The following is a 17445-nucleotide window of genomic DNA, read 5'->3' as shown; positions in this document are numbered from 1 at the left end:
GACCGTTCCCCTTGGATCGGTTCTGGGAGTACCTGGAGGCGTAGCCTTGGCATTGGGCGTTCTCCTGAGTTGCGAACAGGTCGATCTCTGGGAAGCCCCATTCTGCGAAGACGTTACACACAATGGCCCTCATTACGACCCTGGCGGAATTCGGAAAACGATGGCGGAAATGCAATACCGCCATCGAATAGCGCTCGGTGCGACTATGACCCGTCACCGCAAAGTACGATGCCATTAGCGACACCGTAGTGAACGCCAACGCTAACTGCACCAAGCACGCGCGCGCGCGCGCCATGCCAAACCGTAAACACCACCATGGCGCAACGGTACGCCAATTCCGACCCCAGCGGACATGTACCTAACGCCATCAAGCATGGCGGAATGCACCATTCCGCCATGGTGAGAAGTACGGCATCGCGAATCAACCGTAAACGGCCCCACTGACTGCCCGTACACCGCTCCCTGCCCACAAAGTACAACTCCCCGTAGGTGCAACGAAGCCACAATGCAACCAGTGAAATGCACAAGTCACCCATGCATGCCAACGAACAAATGGACCTCAAGAGGGGCCAATGGGAGCTGCAGGGCACAGATGGCACGAATACAGAAGCCATCCCAATGGACATGACCACAGTCCCCCACCAAGAAACGCACGCAAACACAGGCACCTGTGACCAGCAATATTCAGAAAATCACAACATTCCACCAGTCCACCTGGCTGACCGGCATCTGTCACACAAAACCCAATCCCCCGCCCCTGAGCATGACAACATTCAAACTGTCATATTGGCAGCCCCCATCCCTGACCTCACGGGCTTCGTAGGCAAACGCGCCCAGTACAGGACCACGCAACAAAACTCCGAAGCTGGAACCCAATGCAGATCCCCTCACAATACATCGCTCCCCAAATAGGAATATGCCACATCACTTGCAAAGAAGAACGCTACACGGCCCATATCAGAATAGAATTTTAATGCACATCAATATCACCAAGCCCATACAGCCATCAGGCCATGAACTCCAAAACACATTTCACCATTGTGGGCTGCATCCGCAAGAAATGACCAGCCACTACTCGTGTGACGCCCTGTTCCCTCATGGTACACAGAGCCACATACACGTACGAAAAGGCAACATGGAAGCGCACAGAACCGCAGGGCCGTCCCAATGGGGAGGCACTAGTCCAGCTGAAAGGCCGAAATGTTGCTCCGAGCCACCAGTACTGCGTAAGGGCATGTGGCCCATTGGCGATCGTCCCATAAGATCGTAATGCTGCTCCACTGATTAACACGAAGCAGCAGGTGTCGGGAGTAAAACCCATCTGCAGGAGTGGCATACAGATGGCAGTGGCAAAAGGGGAGGAGATACCTGTCAACCAAAAGAAAAGAAACAGAATAGAATGGCCATCAGAACTACATTCGAACAACTCACTTCAATGATCACACTAGATCCACAGCCATATGCATGCAAGCCCACTCCAAAGGATCATCACCACCCCAAAACCACTTGCGAATCATAACTACCTATATCGAGGTGAAAACACCATCACAAACGAGTGTACCTGTGCATGCGCCTGTGAAAACAGAATCCTTCAGATGGGATTGGTAACGTGCATGGACACAAGTGTCTGAAGGCGCGTCGAGACAGGGAGGGCTCAACAAGGCCAGATAGACGATGGTCCCACTATGGCAGCCCTGCATCACATAGCGCAGGGGGGGCGGACAGATCCCAAGAAGCCCTGTACATGGCAAACACTGCATCAAATCACCTGCCCATGCATCCATTCATCATTCCCTCATCCCGTAATGAAAACGCCTGAATATTTACTCACATAACATTAGAAATATCCATTGAGTCTGTGCGTTATGCAGCCTGCAAAATCCACAGTGCCCCAGCACGTAATTCCAGTCTAGTGAAGTAACATGTATTTGGGAACGTCCTGCCTTATCGTCCACTACGCAATTGCGCATCCCATACTATTCATATCAATCATAGCATTCTCGCCATGGCCCCTGTCCCAAGGACATTGAACAATAGAACGTTATATTTGCAGTCAGACCTGTGGGCATCTCCTCGCCGCTAGCTGAAAACCGAAAGCGCCGCCCTTCGAATTCCTCATTTGCAACATCACGTCGAAGAGGCATCTGTGGCCGTTTGAAAACACTAATTAATCCATTGAGTGCGGCTGTGTGTGAAAATGGCAACTGCCTTCACCCACGAATGGGACGCCCCGCTCGTCGTTGCAACTCGGTACAGTGATGAATGAGGGCCCACCGTTACTCGAGTACTACGTTCCACTGACCCTTCACAACTCTGTTCGCGACTGCACAGATGGTATGTGAAACAATGGGACCACAACAGAATGAACATATCAACCAATGTTACACGGCCATCGGGTACAAATACAAGATTGCAATAGCAAGATGCCATTCCACGAATTGCAGCGTTGTGCGCGGGACGTGCTCGGCCAAAGGGGAGAGCAGTTTGCACAGGTGGAATGAATCACCACAGGTGGAGGCCATTCAGCCTGGAAACACATAAATTTCACGCCCAGTCTCCTCCCACAACCACTCCGAAATGCTACCGGCAGGACTCGCGATGTTGGCCCTGGGGGACCTGATAGCACTGCAAGTACTCCAACTCCAAGAAGAAGACGAACACCAACTACAACCGGCCGCACGGAGGAGACGCAGGAGGAGGAGGAGGCCAAGGCAGGGCCAGCAAGGGCCGCCAGCACAGCCACTACCACCACGCAGGCAGCCCGCAATCCCACGCCTCCGAGCACATCCGTTCAACCTCACTGATGAGCAGATCCACACCCTCTACCGTTTGGACCGGGACACCATAACCGCCATTGTGGACATGACACAGGCTGACCTTGTCAGCATGATAGATAGCCCAACCGCCATCCCACCCCTACTGAAGGTGGTGTCTGTACTCCACTTCCTGGCCACAGGCACCTACCAGCACACAGTCGGACAGTTGCATGGCATATCACAGCCACTGTTCTCACGGACACTATTGCAAGTGCTCGATGCCCTCCTGAAGCACGCAGACGACTACATCTCTCTACCACGCTCGGAGCAGGAAATTACCAACACAAAAGTTGGATTCCATGCACTTGGCGGCATACCGGGTTGCATTGGTGCCATCGACTGCACCCATGTGGAATTGGTCGTCCCACATGCCATGGAGGCCCAGTACCGCAACCGAAAACAATTTCATTCCCTGAATGTACAAATGGTGTGTGACTCCAACAGGATCATTACACATTGTTGTGCCCGATTCCCTGGATCAACCCATGATTCTATGGTCTACAATACCACGCTACATGGAGCGACACGCAGGGAACAGATCCTGGCTACTCGGTGAGTCTCATTACATGCATGATAATGTGGGGTATGTGATTCGGCAATGACCTGGCAGGAAGGGGGGGGGGGGGTGTGCGTACGTAGCAATGGCATTCCACATCATACGTTTCTCGTCCACATACAGGTGATGCTGGGTATCCACTGAAGAGATGGCTCCTCACACCAGTCCGCAACCCACGGGACCAGCATGAGGAGGACTACAACCATGCCCACTCACGTACCCGTGTAGTCATTGAACAGGCATTCGGCCTACTGAAGACCCGTTTCCGGTGCCTCAGCAGGTCTGGCGGGGCACTCCTGTACCGCCATGAGAAGGTTGCAAAGATGGTGATGGCATGTGTCATGCTCCACAACATGTGCGTACGTAGAAATGTGCCCATGCCCCCTGACGCAGAACTGCAAGCACCTGATGATGGTCATGATGAGGGTGGGGATGTGGCAGCACCTCAAGGAGTCTGCGAGGCACCGGAGGGCCGTGACATTCGTCAGCATCTCATTGATGCATGCTTCTAGCACTCACGCCTGGTGGCTGATACATGGACACGGGATGCGTGGCACTGTGTGTGTCTGGTACATGCACAATATGGACTGTACGCCTATAATGGCCTAGTACACAAAGATCAATGTCCACACATCTCATTGGTTGATCGTGCACTTTTTATGGCATATGTGATATCATGTTGTACACCCTATCGACCCGCCACCCAAGTGAGCCCAACACACCCCCTCCACCCTCCCACCTCCCCCCCGAACACCAGTGTCCAAAGATGCTCATCGTCCGTGGGCAGTCGCTATTGCAAGCCCCCTCTGCGGGTATCAGGGGCACCCCTGCCTGTGGAGCGCAGGTTCCTCCCAGATCTACGTTGGGGGCTGCCCTGGACGGAACTTGCAACGGATGATGTCTCTGCCTGCTCACGTCCATGCATGTCCCTAAGGGTTTGCGAGAGCTCAGTGAGCACACGGCGCACTGCGGCAAGTTCGGCACATACGTCTTTGGACGTCGCATGCAGTTCCCCCCTCAGGCTCTCGGTGCTTCTCTCCATTTGGACTCTCAGGCTCTCGGTGCTACTCTCCATTTGGACTCTCAGGCACTCGGTGCTACTCTCCATTTGTGCCCTTAGTGTCTCTGTACTTCTCTCCATTTCTGCCCTAAGTGTCTCAGTTGATGTTTCTATGTCTGCCTTAGTGCCCCCACATTCATCGGCATGGTCCTTGAGGAGCGTGGCCAGTTGCTGCTGTTGCACGATTAACTGGTCGAGGGACTGTTGCCTCTGCTGGGCCATGGCCATTTGCGGTGGTGTCACAGAGGGGCTGTTCGCCTCATGTTGCCCTGCCACAGGGCTTGTGGGGGATGGCCAGTCGTCGTCTTGTGGGTGCCCCTGCGTGGTATCCTCATGGTGTACGGGATGGAACAGACAGGGGGATTGGGACAGGTCATGGATGGATCTGACTTCGGCATCCCCGTCTTCTGTGTCGGAGCATGCTGCCATTAATGGGGTGTCACCTATGGTGCTGCTGCCACCAGAGGCAGTACCTTCTGTGGCATCCATTGGGGGGACCTGTGGTGGTGCTGTTGTGGGCATGCTGGCTGCTGGGGTGCCTGTTGATGTTCCCTCCTGTGTGCTGCCACTTGATTTGTGCTGCTGCCGTGTCTTGATGCGTGCAGCTGAGGTGGAGGGTCTTTGGCCGTCGGTCTTGGCCCTCTTTGTAGGTGTGCTGGTAGGGGTGTCCTGGAGCTCGTCGTTTGGATCGGACCCTGTGGTGGAGTAAAGGAGGGCGGGGGTTATTGGTGGGTCTGTGGGAATTGGAATGGCAATGTATCACATGCATTGGGGTGGTACCTGAGGGTGATTTGGGTCGGGGCCTTGGAGGTGCTTCCATTTGTGTGTGGAGTGAGGGTGCAGTTGTTTGGCAGCCTGCAGTTAGGGTGTGCCTGCTGCACGTGTAGTGCGTGTTTTAGGGGTTTTTAATTATTTATGTATTTATTGTGGGTTTTAACGTGCGCTATCAGGCCAATGTGTGTGGACGTTCTCCTGGACATGTGTTTCTGTTGCACTATGGGGACACATGGTGCTTCGAATGGATGGACTTTGTGGATTTAGCATTGTTTCATTAGGCCCACCTACCTGAATCTTCGGATGTCTGCACTCCTTTCTCCATCCCTCCGACTCCCTCTATGCTCTCCATTCCGATGGTGGAGGCACAGATTTCTTCCCAGGGGGTCAGCTTGATTGGTGATTCCGACCCTCCCCCGGTGGCTGTGGCAATGTTGCGGTTGGAGGGGGTATGCTGCGGACGCGTATCCGCAGGTCGTCCCACCGCTTCCTGCATTGCTGTGGGGTGCGGGGTGCGGTCCCCACCGAACTTACCCGCTGTGCCACCAGAGCCCATATGGCCTTCTTGTTTGCGAGTGCCGTCCTGGTCATTTGCGTGGAGAAGACGACGGCAGCATTCTCCTGGAGGGTCTCTGTTAGCACGGTGAGTTCCTCACGGGAGAAGTGGACCTGCCGCTTGCGGTCGCACGCTTTCTTCGCTACTTTTCCCATTTTTCTTGGTTTCGCTAGGGTGGATGACGGGTTGGGTTGTGTCTCAGGGTGGTGATTTTAGTGGTTGTGTGGTTTTAGTGGTTTTATAGGTGTACGGCGGGTTGTTTCCCGTTCCGGGCCCGTGTTTTAACTTCCGTTTCCGTATATTTCCGGTCACCGTACTTTACGGTAGGCGCACACTGCGGTGTCCGCTGTGATGGGTGGCGGTATTGCACCTAGGGCGCCGTACGGCGGCGGTGTGGGCCGTTTTGGGGTCATTTCCGCCATCGCGGACTTTGCACTTCCGCCATGCCGTGGTGCTCGTGCCCGATGGGTCGGAATGGGCCGCACTTTGCTCCTTCTTGCAATGGCGGAAACGCTATTTACGCTGTGGCGGTCCGGTCAGTCACTTTCCGCCAGGGTCGTAATGAGGGCCAATGTCTTTGTGTAGCTGCCATTCGTATTCTTCAGGCAGAGGAAAATATCTGCTGAGCATGTCTGCCAGAAGATTGAGTTCCCCTGGAACATTTTGGGACAACAGAAACAACTTGTGTTTGAGAGCCCATATCCAAATGTTTTGGGACAACTTGGATAGCCTTGGAGAGTGAGTGCCACCCTGTTTGTTCAGGTAATACATGGCTGTAGTGCTGTCCGTTAGAACCAGCACTGTCTTCCCTTGCAGTTGCACCTGAAAGACCTTCAAAGCCTTGAACACTGCTAATAGCTCCAGTAGGTTTATATGGTTGGATGCTACTTGAGGGGACCAAACTCCGTGCGCTGTCTGCTGAAACAGGTGAGCCCCGCACCCTGTGAGAGATGCGTCTGTAGTGAGAGTGGCTTCCACTGCAGGGGTGGTGAAGGTCTTCCCCTTCAAGAGGATTTATCTTGACCACCACTGCAGAGGGAGAACGAAGGATGGCGAGACAACTACCAGATCTTCCCATTGTCCGCTGGGCTGACACCACTGGCTGTTGAGCCACTCTTGCATGCGCAGCCGCGCGTGGGGAACCAAGTATATGCATGACGCCATCATTCCTAGCAAGCGCATGGCTTTGCGCACCGTTACCTCTCGACTGGCTACATATTGAGGGATCTGAAAAAGCATGTTCTGAACCCTCTCGTTGGAGGGGAAGACGAGACCGTCCTTTGTTCAATTAGAGCTCCTAGAAATTGTTTTATTTGACTGTGGACTAGACTGGATTTCTTTTCGTTGATTGAGAAAACCAGACTGAAGAGGAGATCTACTGTTTTTTGGGTGTTAGAAAAACATGCGTCGAATGAGTCCCCCATGATGAGCCAGTCGTCGAGGTAAGGGTAAACTGGGACTGACAGTCTGCACAGGTGTGCTGCAGCCACTGCCAGGACTTTGGTAAACACTCTTGGTGCCGAGGCGATGCCGAAGGGGAGTACCTTGAATTGGTAATGCCTGTCCTCGATCATGAACCTTAGATATTTCCTGTGCGCTGGCAACATTGAAATATGAAAGTATGCATCTTTCATGTCCAATGTCGCCATGTAGTCCCCCTGTTTCAGAAATGGGATCACCTCTTGAAGTGTTACCATGCAAAACTTCTGGGGTTTTATAAACTTGTTCGCTGGGCGCAGGTCTAGAACAGGGCGCATGGTGAGATCCTTTTTGGGTACAAGGAAGTACACTGAATAGATACCCTCGTTTACCTGAAGAATAGTGATGGCTTCTATGGTGTTCTTTCCCAGAAGTGCTTTCACCTCTTGATTCAGGATCTGCAGATGGTCTGGCGAAAGGTGCCGTGAGTGCGGCGGTCTGAATTGTGGAGGTCGGGCGAATTCCACGCAGTACCCGTGGGCGACCGTCTTTATGACCCACTGGTCTGAAGATATCCCCTCACATGCCATGAGGAAAGATGTTAATCGCCCCACGACCGGGGTGACATGGGAGGGGACCTGGATTTGGTGGTCATTTCTGACCAGAGGCTGTGGCTCCTCTGAGATTGGGGCCTCTACCTCTGCCTTTGCCACGTTTCTGACCCCTTGAATGGTAGTATGCGGGGCTGCCTGAAGTTTGTCCTGTGTTGAAGTTCCCCGTGCCGTAGTTGTTTTGACCAGCACGGGCTTGCCCTCAAAAGGACCGCCGAGAGTTATTACCCCTCTGGGGGGAAGGTTTCTGTGTGATCTGCTGCAGAGACTTCAGAGTCTCATGCTCCTTCTTGGCTGTTTCCAAGGCCTCATCCACCGCTTTCCCAAAGAGGTTAGATTCCTCAATGGGCTTATTGATGAGGGATGCTTGGGTTTCCGGTTTAAAACCTGAGGTACGCAGCCAAGCGTGTCTTTTAAGTAGGGTCCCTTGGGCCAGAGACCTGCCTGCTGTTTCTGCAGTGTCGAGGGTGTTTTTGATCACATGCTGGTTAACTTGTCTTCCCTCCATTACAATGGAGAGAAGCTTTGATTTGGCGGGTTCAGGAACCTCTTAGAGGCCTTCCACGCAGCAAGTTCCATTGAGCACCATCATAGCTTGCCAATAGCGTGGTTTTATTATTAGCAATCCGCGTAGTGTATGCGGCCGCCTGAAGTGACATGTTTGCCTAGAGTATTTAGTCGCTTGGATTCCTTGTCCGGCGGTTATTCCCCCGTGGCAAGGGGTACCCCTGCCCTTTTCCGAGTGGTAGTCGCTACCAATGAATCTGGGACAGCGTGCCCTCTAATGTATAGAGGGTCAGAAGGGGAAGGGTGAAATAATTTTTCGACTCTTGGGTTCACTGCCCGAGTTTGAGCTGGTGATACCAATGAGGGGGCCACCCTTCTCTTAATAGAATTAAGAAGGGGGATGGCCTGGCTAGATGGAGGCTTCTCCTTAAGGGTATCCTCTACAAAATCCTGCTCAGGCACAGCCTCTTGAGTGGAAATTTTAAAGTATTCAGCTGCTTTTTTCAACATGGAGTTGAATGCCATTTGGTCATCTACAGGTGAGGCCTGGCGAGCCGGAGTGGACGGAGGAGAATCCAGGCACAAAACATTAGTGTCCCGATCTTGCTGTGTCCATGGGTCCTGACCTTCCTGCTGGGTTTCTTCCCAGTTGTCTGTAGTATCCTGTTGTTCTTCCTCATAACTTTGTAGAAATTAAGCTTCTTCCTCTTCATTCTAAATGTCCCTATATGTGTCCATGTGGACAACATCTTCCTGCTGAACGAAGGCAGAAGACTGATCTTCTTGAATTTGAGAAGGAAATTGGAGGTTATGGTCTCCCGAGACCTTTTTGGGGGAGGATGATCAGAAAAACTGATAATCTTCTCCAGCCAATCCATACACCCTTCAAACTTCTCTGTAGTCCATTTAGTGGACGGAAGCGGGCCTATGGGTGGAAGAACGGCGTTCTCCGCCCTACGGATTCGAAAAGAGTCTTTTAGGGTGTTGGAAAGAGGCTCTAGACTATCTTCATAGGTATCGTAAGAATCGGGATCCCAATCCGCATCTGAAACTTTTTCTGCGGCTTGTCCCATGACTTTAGGCGGAACCGGGGTAAGGCCCACTGCCGCCGTAATTCTTTTGATGCTGCTTTCGATAGTCGCCGAATCAGCGTGAGACAGTAGTTCTGATGGTCTATCGGTAGGTGCACTAGTGCCTAGTGGTTGGTTTTCCGGGTAGAGGCCTAGCCGTAGTTTTCGGGCCTACCGCGGCTTTCGGGACCATTGCAGCGTCGGATTTCGGCGCTTCGACGTGTGAAGTTTTTGGAGTAGCGCCCTTACTTGATTTTGATTGCCCAGTCACAAGACGCTGCTGCGGATGCAGGGAAGGCTTTGGATCTGAACGATCCGAGGAAACCAGTGAAGTTTTCGGCGGCCCTGTTGGCGCTTTCACCTTTTTCGACTAAGATGTCGAAAACAGTGTTGTGGTTGTCTGCTTAGTGTGATGTGTTTGTACGCCCCTGTCGCCTGGTGTTGTCCCTGTCGCGAGACCAGGGTCAGACCTTAAAGGGTCAGGGACGGGCGTGGCAGACGTAGAAGTGTCCGCCTCCAGGTCTATAACATCCGCAACAGATGTTTGGTCATCCGAGGTACCCCCGTCACTCTCAGCGGGTGTGGCGGTGGGGCAAGGGGGTTCCACCCGCGACATACCGTATGCGGCCCACCGCTTTACACAGTGCTCCTTAAGGGTCTTAGGCTGAAGAAGTTTGCAGGCCGCACACCGCTTCTCGTCGTGCTCTAGGGGGAGACAGGCATGAGATGTCCTTTGTTCGTCCTTCCAAGGATATCTGACCCTACACTTAGAGCAGAATCTAAAAGGAGTCCTTTCCATAGCTAAAGGGAAGGATGACCAGACCAAAAGGGAAAAGAGGGGAAAAGAGGAAAGACATAGCAACAATATGGCCACCCCGACCCCACTCTCCCTACTGTATAGGTCGGCCAGAGGGCCCCACCGCGAGGAAAATCCGGCTGCCGGATTTTAGGCGCCAAAATCCACAGCCGTAGATGAATCCCCCGTAGTCTTCGTCGAAGATGTTCTTGTGACCGAAGTGACTTAACGGGGAATAACCGACATGTCGGTAAAGATAAACAATGTCTCTTTTAAGAGCTCTGCTATAGGGCGACCAGTTTTCTCGGCGGAAAAAAACAATCTGAGGGACCTCGGTGCGTGACGGATTTTGGGTACACTACACGTCACGATAGGAATAGTGTTACAGACACGCCTATGCCGACGTCCCCTTTCGGTCCCCGAAAGACAAGATGCAATACTCTGCGGTTACCACTGGATGTCAGACCATTGCACAGCATGTGATTCTAAGCAGATTAACAAGCATCAGAAATGTATTTTCTTTTTCAAACTGAATCAGTCCGTCATCAGTGATTAATGTTGTTCATCTCTTTACCAGTGCAACACGTTTCATTTTTTATGGAACAATTGATGCTTTAGGCATGGTTTCATAGCATTGATTTTGTATGAACAAATCTTCCTAGAGGGTAATCAAATAAATCAATAAAAAACCCTGAAGAGTCATTTCAGCTGGTGGGCGGTGCACGATTTACATGGGATCTCTTTACTCACCGGGTTTTACCATACAAGGAGAGCAATCAGGATATTTGAGTTGGTTTCTGTATTTTGTAGTATGTTTTGTAGAAAACACACAACGATGGGTTTTTACATGAAACATGAAGGCGGGTGTTAACATCCTGAACATTAATGTTTGATAATTAATGGTAGTAATCAATTTGAAAATGAGAAAACTAAATAGGAAATTTAGAGGAGAATTTGAGCACTGTGCACTTAAGTTAATGAGTGTGGGCCAGGAACAGAATTTACTCTACTCTTCTATGCTTTTATTCCACAAATTATAATGGTGGTTATATTTTTAAACATGGGGTGCGACAGGAGTTGGGTTTTGTGTTGCCTCTGTTACAAGTGGCCCAAAAAGCTTTGCCGTACAATGATTTATGAGCCCACTATGAGTGATGGTCACTTCTTAATGCATTCCTATTAAAAAAAACTTCCTAGGCAGATCAGCATCAGTCGGTATTACCACCCTTAGCCTAGTCACTGAGGAAAACTATTAATGGCTATGAATTCAGAAAGCAACAGTCTTTTGTGAAATTTGGATTTATCACCACTCTGGCTCAAGCAGTACCCAAATGATGTGACCAGATATAAATTCAGCTTTCAAAAGGTGTGAGTGTGTTTTTAAAATGGAGGATGAAAGCAACCAAAACTCTAAAGGCCAAGATCCTCTCTACGGAAAAATGCTGGAGCATATGCATTATGTTGTTTGCCATTGCTGCTCTTTTTAGAGATGTTTGGTTTGTTTATGAAGATTCCATGTAGCATGAGTGACTTATATATTTATTTATAAAGTCACTCCATCTACTGTAATCAATAACATGTCCTTCACACAAAGGTGTCCCCTTCAGAAACACGGCTACAAACGGCACGTCACTGCAATAACTTTCAGCAACCTGCCTGCCAGTTCATTTTAAATGTGATCTAAATTTACACAGTTAATTATTTCAGTTTACATATGTGATAAATGTTACCATTTAAAGCAAGGTGGCTGATAATGCATCCAGCTTGGTATGCCAGCTCGGTATGTTCCAACTGGCCAGCGAGCCTCACCAGGTGAGTTATCAGTGCTGTGTCCATCCAAGTCAACAGGTATGATGTTGTTGAATCTAAAGAAAGTGAAGAAAAGAAGAAGACATGTGTAAGTGAGAACAGAAGGAGCGATACACAGCCTCACGTTGCAAATATTTATTAGCGCACCTAGTCTTCTCCTTGACATTTTCTGTCAGAGCTGTTTGGTCAAGTATGGTCAAAACTGCTAAGGCAGCACCTAGATTGTCCACCAATCCATCAGTTTGTGGTAAGGAATGAACATCTGTCTTGGTGATGGCAGAATAATCCACACAAACATAAAATCTGAGATATCTGATTTTGGTACCAAGTTCACTGGGCTGGACCAAGGACTAGTGTAGGGATTTATATCCCCAAGTTCCAACATCTTGCTGACCTCAGACTTAATGTGGGATCTCACCTTTCCGAAATCCTGTAACTCCTAGACTTGGTAGGCACAATGTCTGCAGTATCTATATCAAGCTGGCACCCAAGGTGTCAGTCATGGGCCAGTGAAAACAAGGAGACAAACTGCCTAAGCAATGTTTGGACCCCTCCTTCTTGTTGCAGGGTCAGTTATGAGGACAATTTGACAACATTAAGTGAGCAATCTGAAGTGCTGCTTTGGAACAGGTCATGGAAAGGTTCTGACTCCTCTTTTTTCCTATCTGAAGCAAAAGCAGGGCTCCCATTTCCACCCTAAGAATGTAAAACATTCTGCCTATTTGCATGGAACACTTTGGGAGCCATTTTGTGGCGTTCCAGGTCCCCTAAATAGTTCACCTCATCTAGGTGATCTGCAACTCTGTAAGATCCTGACCATATGTCCTGTACGGTTCTAGGGTGTATAGGGTTCATGATCAGTTCTTACTGACCATGGGGAAAATGAACAAGTGAGGCTTTTTGGTCACATCAATGTCTTATAAATGCTTGACCAGTTTGTAGGTTGTCTTTGGCCTCTGCCATCAGGAAAGCCATTCTCTTGATCAGGCCTAACACATAGTCCACCATATTTAACGGTAGTAAAGTTTACAGGGGTTCCCAACCTTCCTTCACCAGTGTCAAAAGGCATCTGACTGGATGGCCAAAGAGAAGTTCAACGGGGCTAAAGCCAAAATATTTGGCAGGAGACAGTTCCACTTCCTTCTCTTGGGCTCTTCAACAGCTCCAATCTTGCTTTTTAATGTCCTGTTGAATTTCTCCACAAGTCCATTAGTGTGTGGATTATATGCTGAGGAAAACATGCAAGAAACCCCACATTCCTTCCTCAATTGTCTGCATGTAGTTGGACATAACCTATTTTGGAAAACCAACCCAGGTACATATACTTAGGAGGGCTTTAGCAACTGACTTGGCAGTCACTGTCTTGAGTGGGATGGCTTCTGGATACCCAGTGGCATTATTAATTATGACCAAGATAAACCTTCTGCAAGAGGATGTATGCGGCACCAACAATGTATTTCCCTTCCGTCTCAAATTGTATACCTACTACTGGTAATGGTACCAAAGGCATTCTGAGTTTTGCTCCACTTTTTACAGACAACTGACAAGTGGCGCAACATGTGCAAGGGTTTTCTATTGGGACCCCCATCTTAGGCCAGTAGAAATACATGTATAACCTCTCCTTGGTCCTCTTTGTTTCAAGATGACTTTCAAGAAGAACCTCATGTATCAACTGCAAGATGAAGGGTCTCAAAACTCGGGAAACCACCATAATGTTATGGTCTCCAGCGGAGGACTCCGTATGTTCACTATACAGCACTCCATCTTCGAAACCGATCCTATGTTTCCTATGGGTCTCACTTTCCAACTAGGAACAGGCCTGTCTCCTGAGGCCTTCCAATAACGAACACTCACGGTGACCCTTTCTGCGTTCTTCCCTGGATGGATCATCTTCTGGAAGTAAACTGTTCAATTCAGAGCAGTCATCTCGGTTCTGAATCTCATGCAGAACCCCTTCCTTAACAGGTTCAGGAGCTGGGTCACATACATCAATAGCAGTTGCAGGTACTTTAGGGTTAGAGGTTTTCTTTCCCTACTTTAGCTTGGCAAAGACAGCCTTATTGGTTGGAGATCAAGTACTGGGTCGTTCTGCCCCCTACAAGACATAAGTCCTTCAGGTAATTTCCCAGCAGAACATTAACTGGAACATGCCTCTGACTACTCACAGGAATCCAGACTTCTCCATTTACAGCTAATGTAACAGGCATTACTGATAGCATCTGAGGGGGACCACTTGCCAACTTGGTGGGTCTAAGAGGAACTCTGGCTAGTTCTTCTTGGTTTACCAAAGTGGGATCCACCAGAGTTCAACGTGCCCCAGTGTCCCTGATAGCAGAGGATTCTATCCCATCTATCAGTACACTGTCCTTAAAATAGCACTTAGTATTATCAGGTATGGTAGCATATTCCTCAGCCGCTCTTGGCTCCCCGGACCAAGTAACAACATCACTTATAGCCTAAGGGTAAAGAGTTTGAGGAAAATGATGCCACAGTCATTCTATTTCCCTCATCATAAGTGAAGGCCAGATTCACAGAGGGGACCACCACGGTCTTACCCTAGCATCTAGGTTCCCCTTCACATGATCTCATGCTCCTCATGCTACACAAGATCCTGTGGATCTGTGAAAGTAGAGAAGCTTACTGTGACCGGTCTCTTGTTTGGGATGTGGATGTACGCTACGCTTACCGTGATCTCCATGTGGCTTACACCCTTATGTTTTTATGACCCATATGGGGTCCAGTTTTATCAGTACAACCCTCTTTCCCCTTCTGGTTCAGGCTTATGAATAGCTGCGTTGTCGTTATCAGACACAGTATGGGAAACCCATAGCTCAGAAGCAATAGCCAGTTACTTAGGTTATCATTTCTTAAAATCAGGTAAATGTTGCTTAAACTCGGAGAGGACCACCAGGGGGAGCCTGATGCTGGTCTAGCCTCTCGCTGCTCCGTCCGGGCCACCCGAATCCTGATAAATCCTGGTGGAACCCTGAGGTGCACTTGACCCCAAATAAGATAATCTTGTGGGGGAACACACCCGCGTTTGCCCGCACAAAGACCCGGCAAAAATTGGGGCGTTTTGAGGCCCCCTGCACTCTCGACACGTTCAAGGAAGGCCGATGCAGAATCCAGCCTCAGAAAACGGCTGCCGGGTCCCTGCAGTAACCGAGGAACCCGCGGCGTCCAAGAACTGCGGCCCCGCAGCACCCCAGCAAAAGGCAGCACAAGAGGGCCCCACTCCCAGATGCCCGCTCTGTGCACTGTGAGCGAGCGGCGGGGCGTCCGGGTCGAGGGGGCCCATGCCCGAAACAAGTCGGGGCGTGGGGCTGGGTAAGTGAAGCGGCCCCCTCATCCCTCTCCCTCCCCCCATCCTCACTGACTACCAGCTCAGGATTGCTGCGTGGGAAACCACACCCCCCCGACGCCCGCTGTGTGCGCTGCAAGTGAGCGGCAGGGTGATCGGCTCGGGGGGGGGCAACACCCACCACTCCGGCAACGTTAGACACTGCACCTAAGCGGGCAGAGCGGCCCGTCGCTCTCCCTCCTCCCCCGCTGCTAAGAACACCAGCACAGATTCACCACGAGAGGGGCCCTCCCTCCCCGACGCCCGCCGTGTGCGCTGTGTGCGAGGGGCTGGGTGTTCGGGTTGAGGGGGGCACCACAGTGAGGGGAAGCCCAAGACCATAAACTCGCACCTGTGAACACCCAAACTGGGCCAATAGGACTATTGGAGCCCCAACAAGCGACGGGGTGAAGGAAGGCCCCCGCCAATTGAGAGCGGAGGAGAGCCCCCCCGAGGGAATAAGCCTGGGGGCCTAGCACACCCGTGAACAACTATAAAGGTAGCATAACACGCAGGGACACCGGACATCTTGGGGACCACTTGGGTGACCTCTAGGAGAGACTGACACAGAACATGCGCCACACCACGCAGATCTGGGGCCAAATAAAAGGAACCGGCCACAAAGCCACCCCAACCAGGGATCCAGGACACTAGAAAACCCCCCCACCCAGCATCGCTAATAGAAAGATCTGAGAAATAAAGACCTACATTCCCCGGGGACTTCCTGGTGAGGGAAACAACGAAGGCAATAACCATGGGCAAAGATCTGGCCCGCAGAGGGGTAACGCAGAACAAGATCGACAAATACACAACTAGCACACCAGCAAAGCCCCCCGGACCGGCAAATGAGGAGGCGGAGGAGGCCAGGGGTGGCGACGCAGACCAGGCATTGTCACTCACGGACATTATGGCAGCGATAAACAATTCCCGGACCTCGGTGGAGGCAAAAATCGAAGGCCTGACTTCTGAGATGTCATTTCTGAGACAGGATCTGAGGAACTTAACCTCTAGGGTAGGAGAAGCAGAGCAAAGGATATCCGAATCAGAGGACACGGTTAAGAACCTGGGGGATCGACTGGAACAAGTGGAAAAGAAAATCACCCTCCTGGAACACAGAGCCGAAGCCAGTGAGGGAAGATCCTGCCGCAACAATCTCCGCATTCTCGGCCTGCCCGAGAAAGAAGAGGGACCCTCCATGGAACTCTTCCTGGAAGACTGGTTAACAGATTTTATGGCCCCGAAGAAACTCAAAGTTCTTCTCAATTGAAAGAGTGCATAGGGTCCCGACAGGCAGACCGCTTCCCGGCCCCCCCCCCGCGCACAGTGATCGCCAAACTTATGAACTATAGAGACCGAGACACACTCCTCCAACGGGCCCCATTACCTACAATGGTAACCGGATTGGCTTCTTCCCCGACTACACAAGGGAAGTCCAGAAGTCAGTGCAATCCTATGACTCCGTTAAGAAGAAACTGGCATCCCTGAATATCAAATACGCACTATTCTTCCCGGCAACTTTCAAAGTTTACCACAAAGGGGTGGTCCAGGTGTTCCATAACCCCCGGGAAACATGGGACTGGCTCGAAACACAGGTCCTCTCGGACCCACACCCCACCAGCCCAAGAAAAGATGCACCCCGAAGAAGCAATAAAGGCATCGTCACCCCCCCTCCCCCCGAGCAGTTGACACCACCACGGGGGACAGATGAGATGCAAGTGACACCGGCCGCAAGCGGGCCAACTTGAGAACCCAGACAAACTAAACAAAGCCCACAGGGATCAAGGAACAATTTTGAAGCCGGGCGGCCTGGGCAGAGAGGGACCTAAAGAAGTGCCCCCCCCCTCCATCTGAATGCCGAGAGGCTACAGGCTACTCGAGTTGGGACACTTGGTCCTCCTGACCACCTACAATATTTAGGTTATGGTTCGGTTGGTTGGGGCGACAGGTACTTCAAGTTGGGGGGAAGTGCAGGGTGGGGGGAGTTTGGGAATTTCAGTTACCAGAGGAAAAGGCTCATGGACAGTAAACATACCAGTGATCTGTGACTTGCCACATTGGAAATATCCTTGCTGCAGTAGTACATGAAACGGGCACACCATGCCTAGGGACCCAAGCATGTCCACTCATATTC

At 50.9% G+C, this 17445-nt stretch overlaps 1 protein-coding gene across 2 annotated transcripts in view; it reads right to left on the bottom strand.

The window, feature by feature from the left end:
• LOC138453690 (uncharacterized) overlaps nt 1-17445 on the bottom strand; it is a 724495-nt gene that overhangs the window by 24732 nt on the left and 682318 nt on the right. For both annotated transcript variants that reach the window (XM_069606759.1, XM_069606758.1), the window contains one exon: nt 11896-12030. In XM_069606759.1, the coding sequence (XP_069462860.1) occupies nt 11896-12030 (135 nt within the window). The remainder of the gene's footprint in view (nt 1-11895; nt 12031-17445) is intronic.

The sequence above is a fragment of the Ambystoma mexicanum genome, chromosome 4p (genome assembly GCF_040938575.1).
Source record: "Ambystoma mexicanum isolate Mex_15411 chromosome 4p, UKY_AmexF1_1, whole genome shotgun sequence".
Taxonomy (NCBI): Eukaryota; Metazoa; Chordata; class Amphibia; order Caudata; family Ambystomatidae; genus Ambystoma; species Ambystoma mexicanum.
Note: the sequence above shows the minus strand (reverse complement) of the source record. Positions and strands in the feature narration are given on the sequence as shown.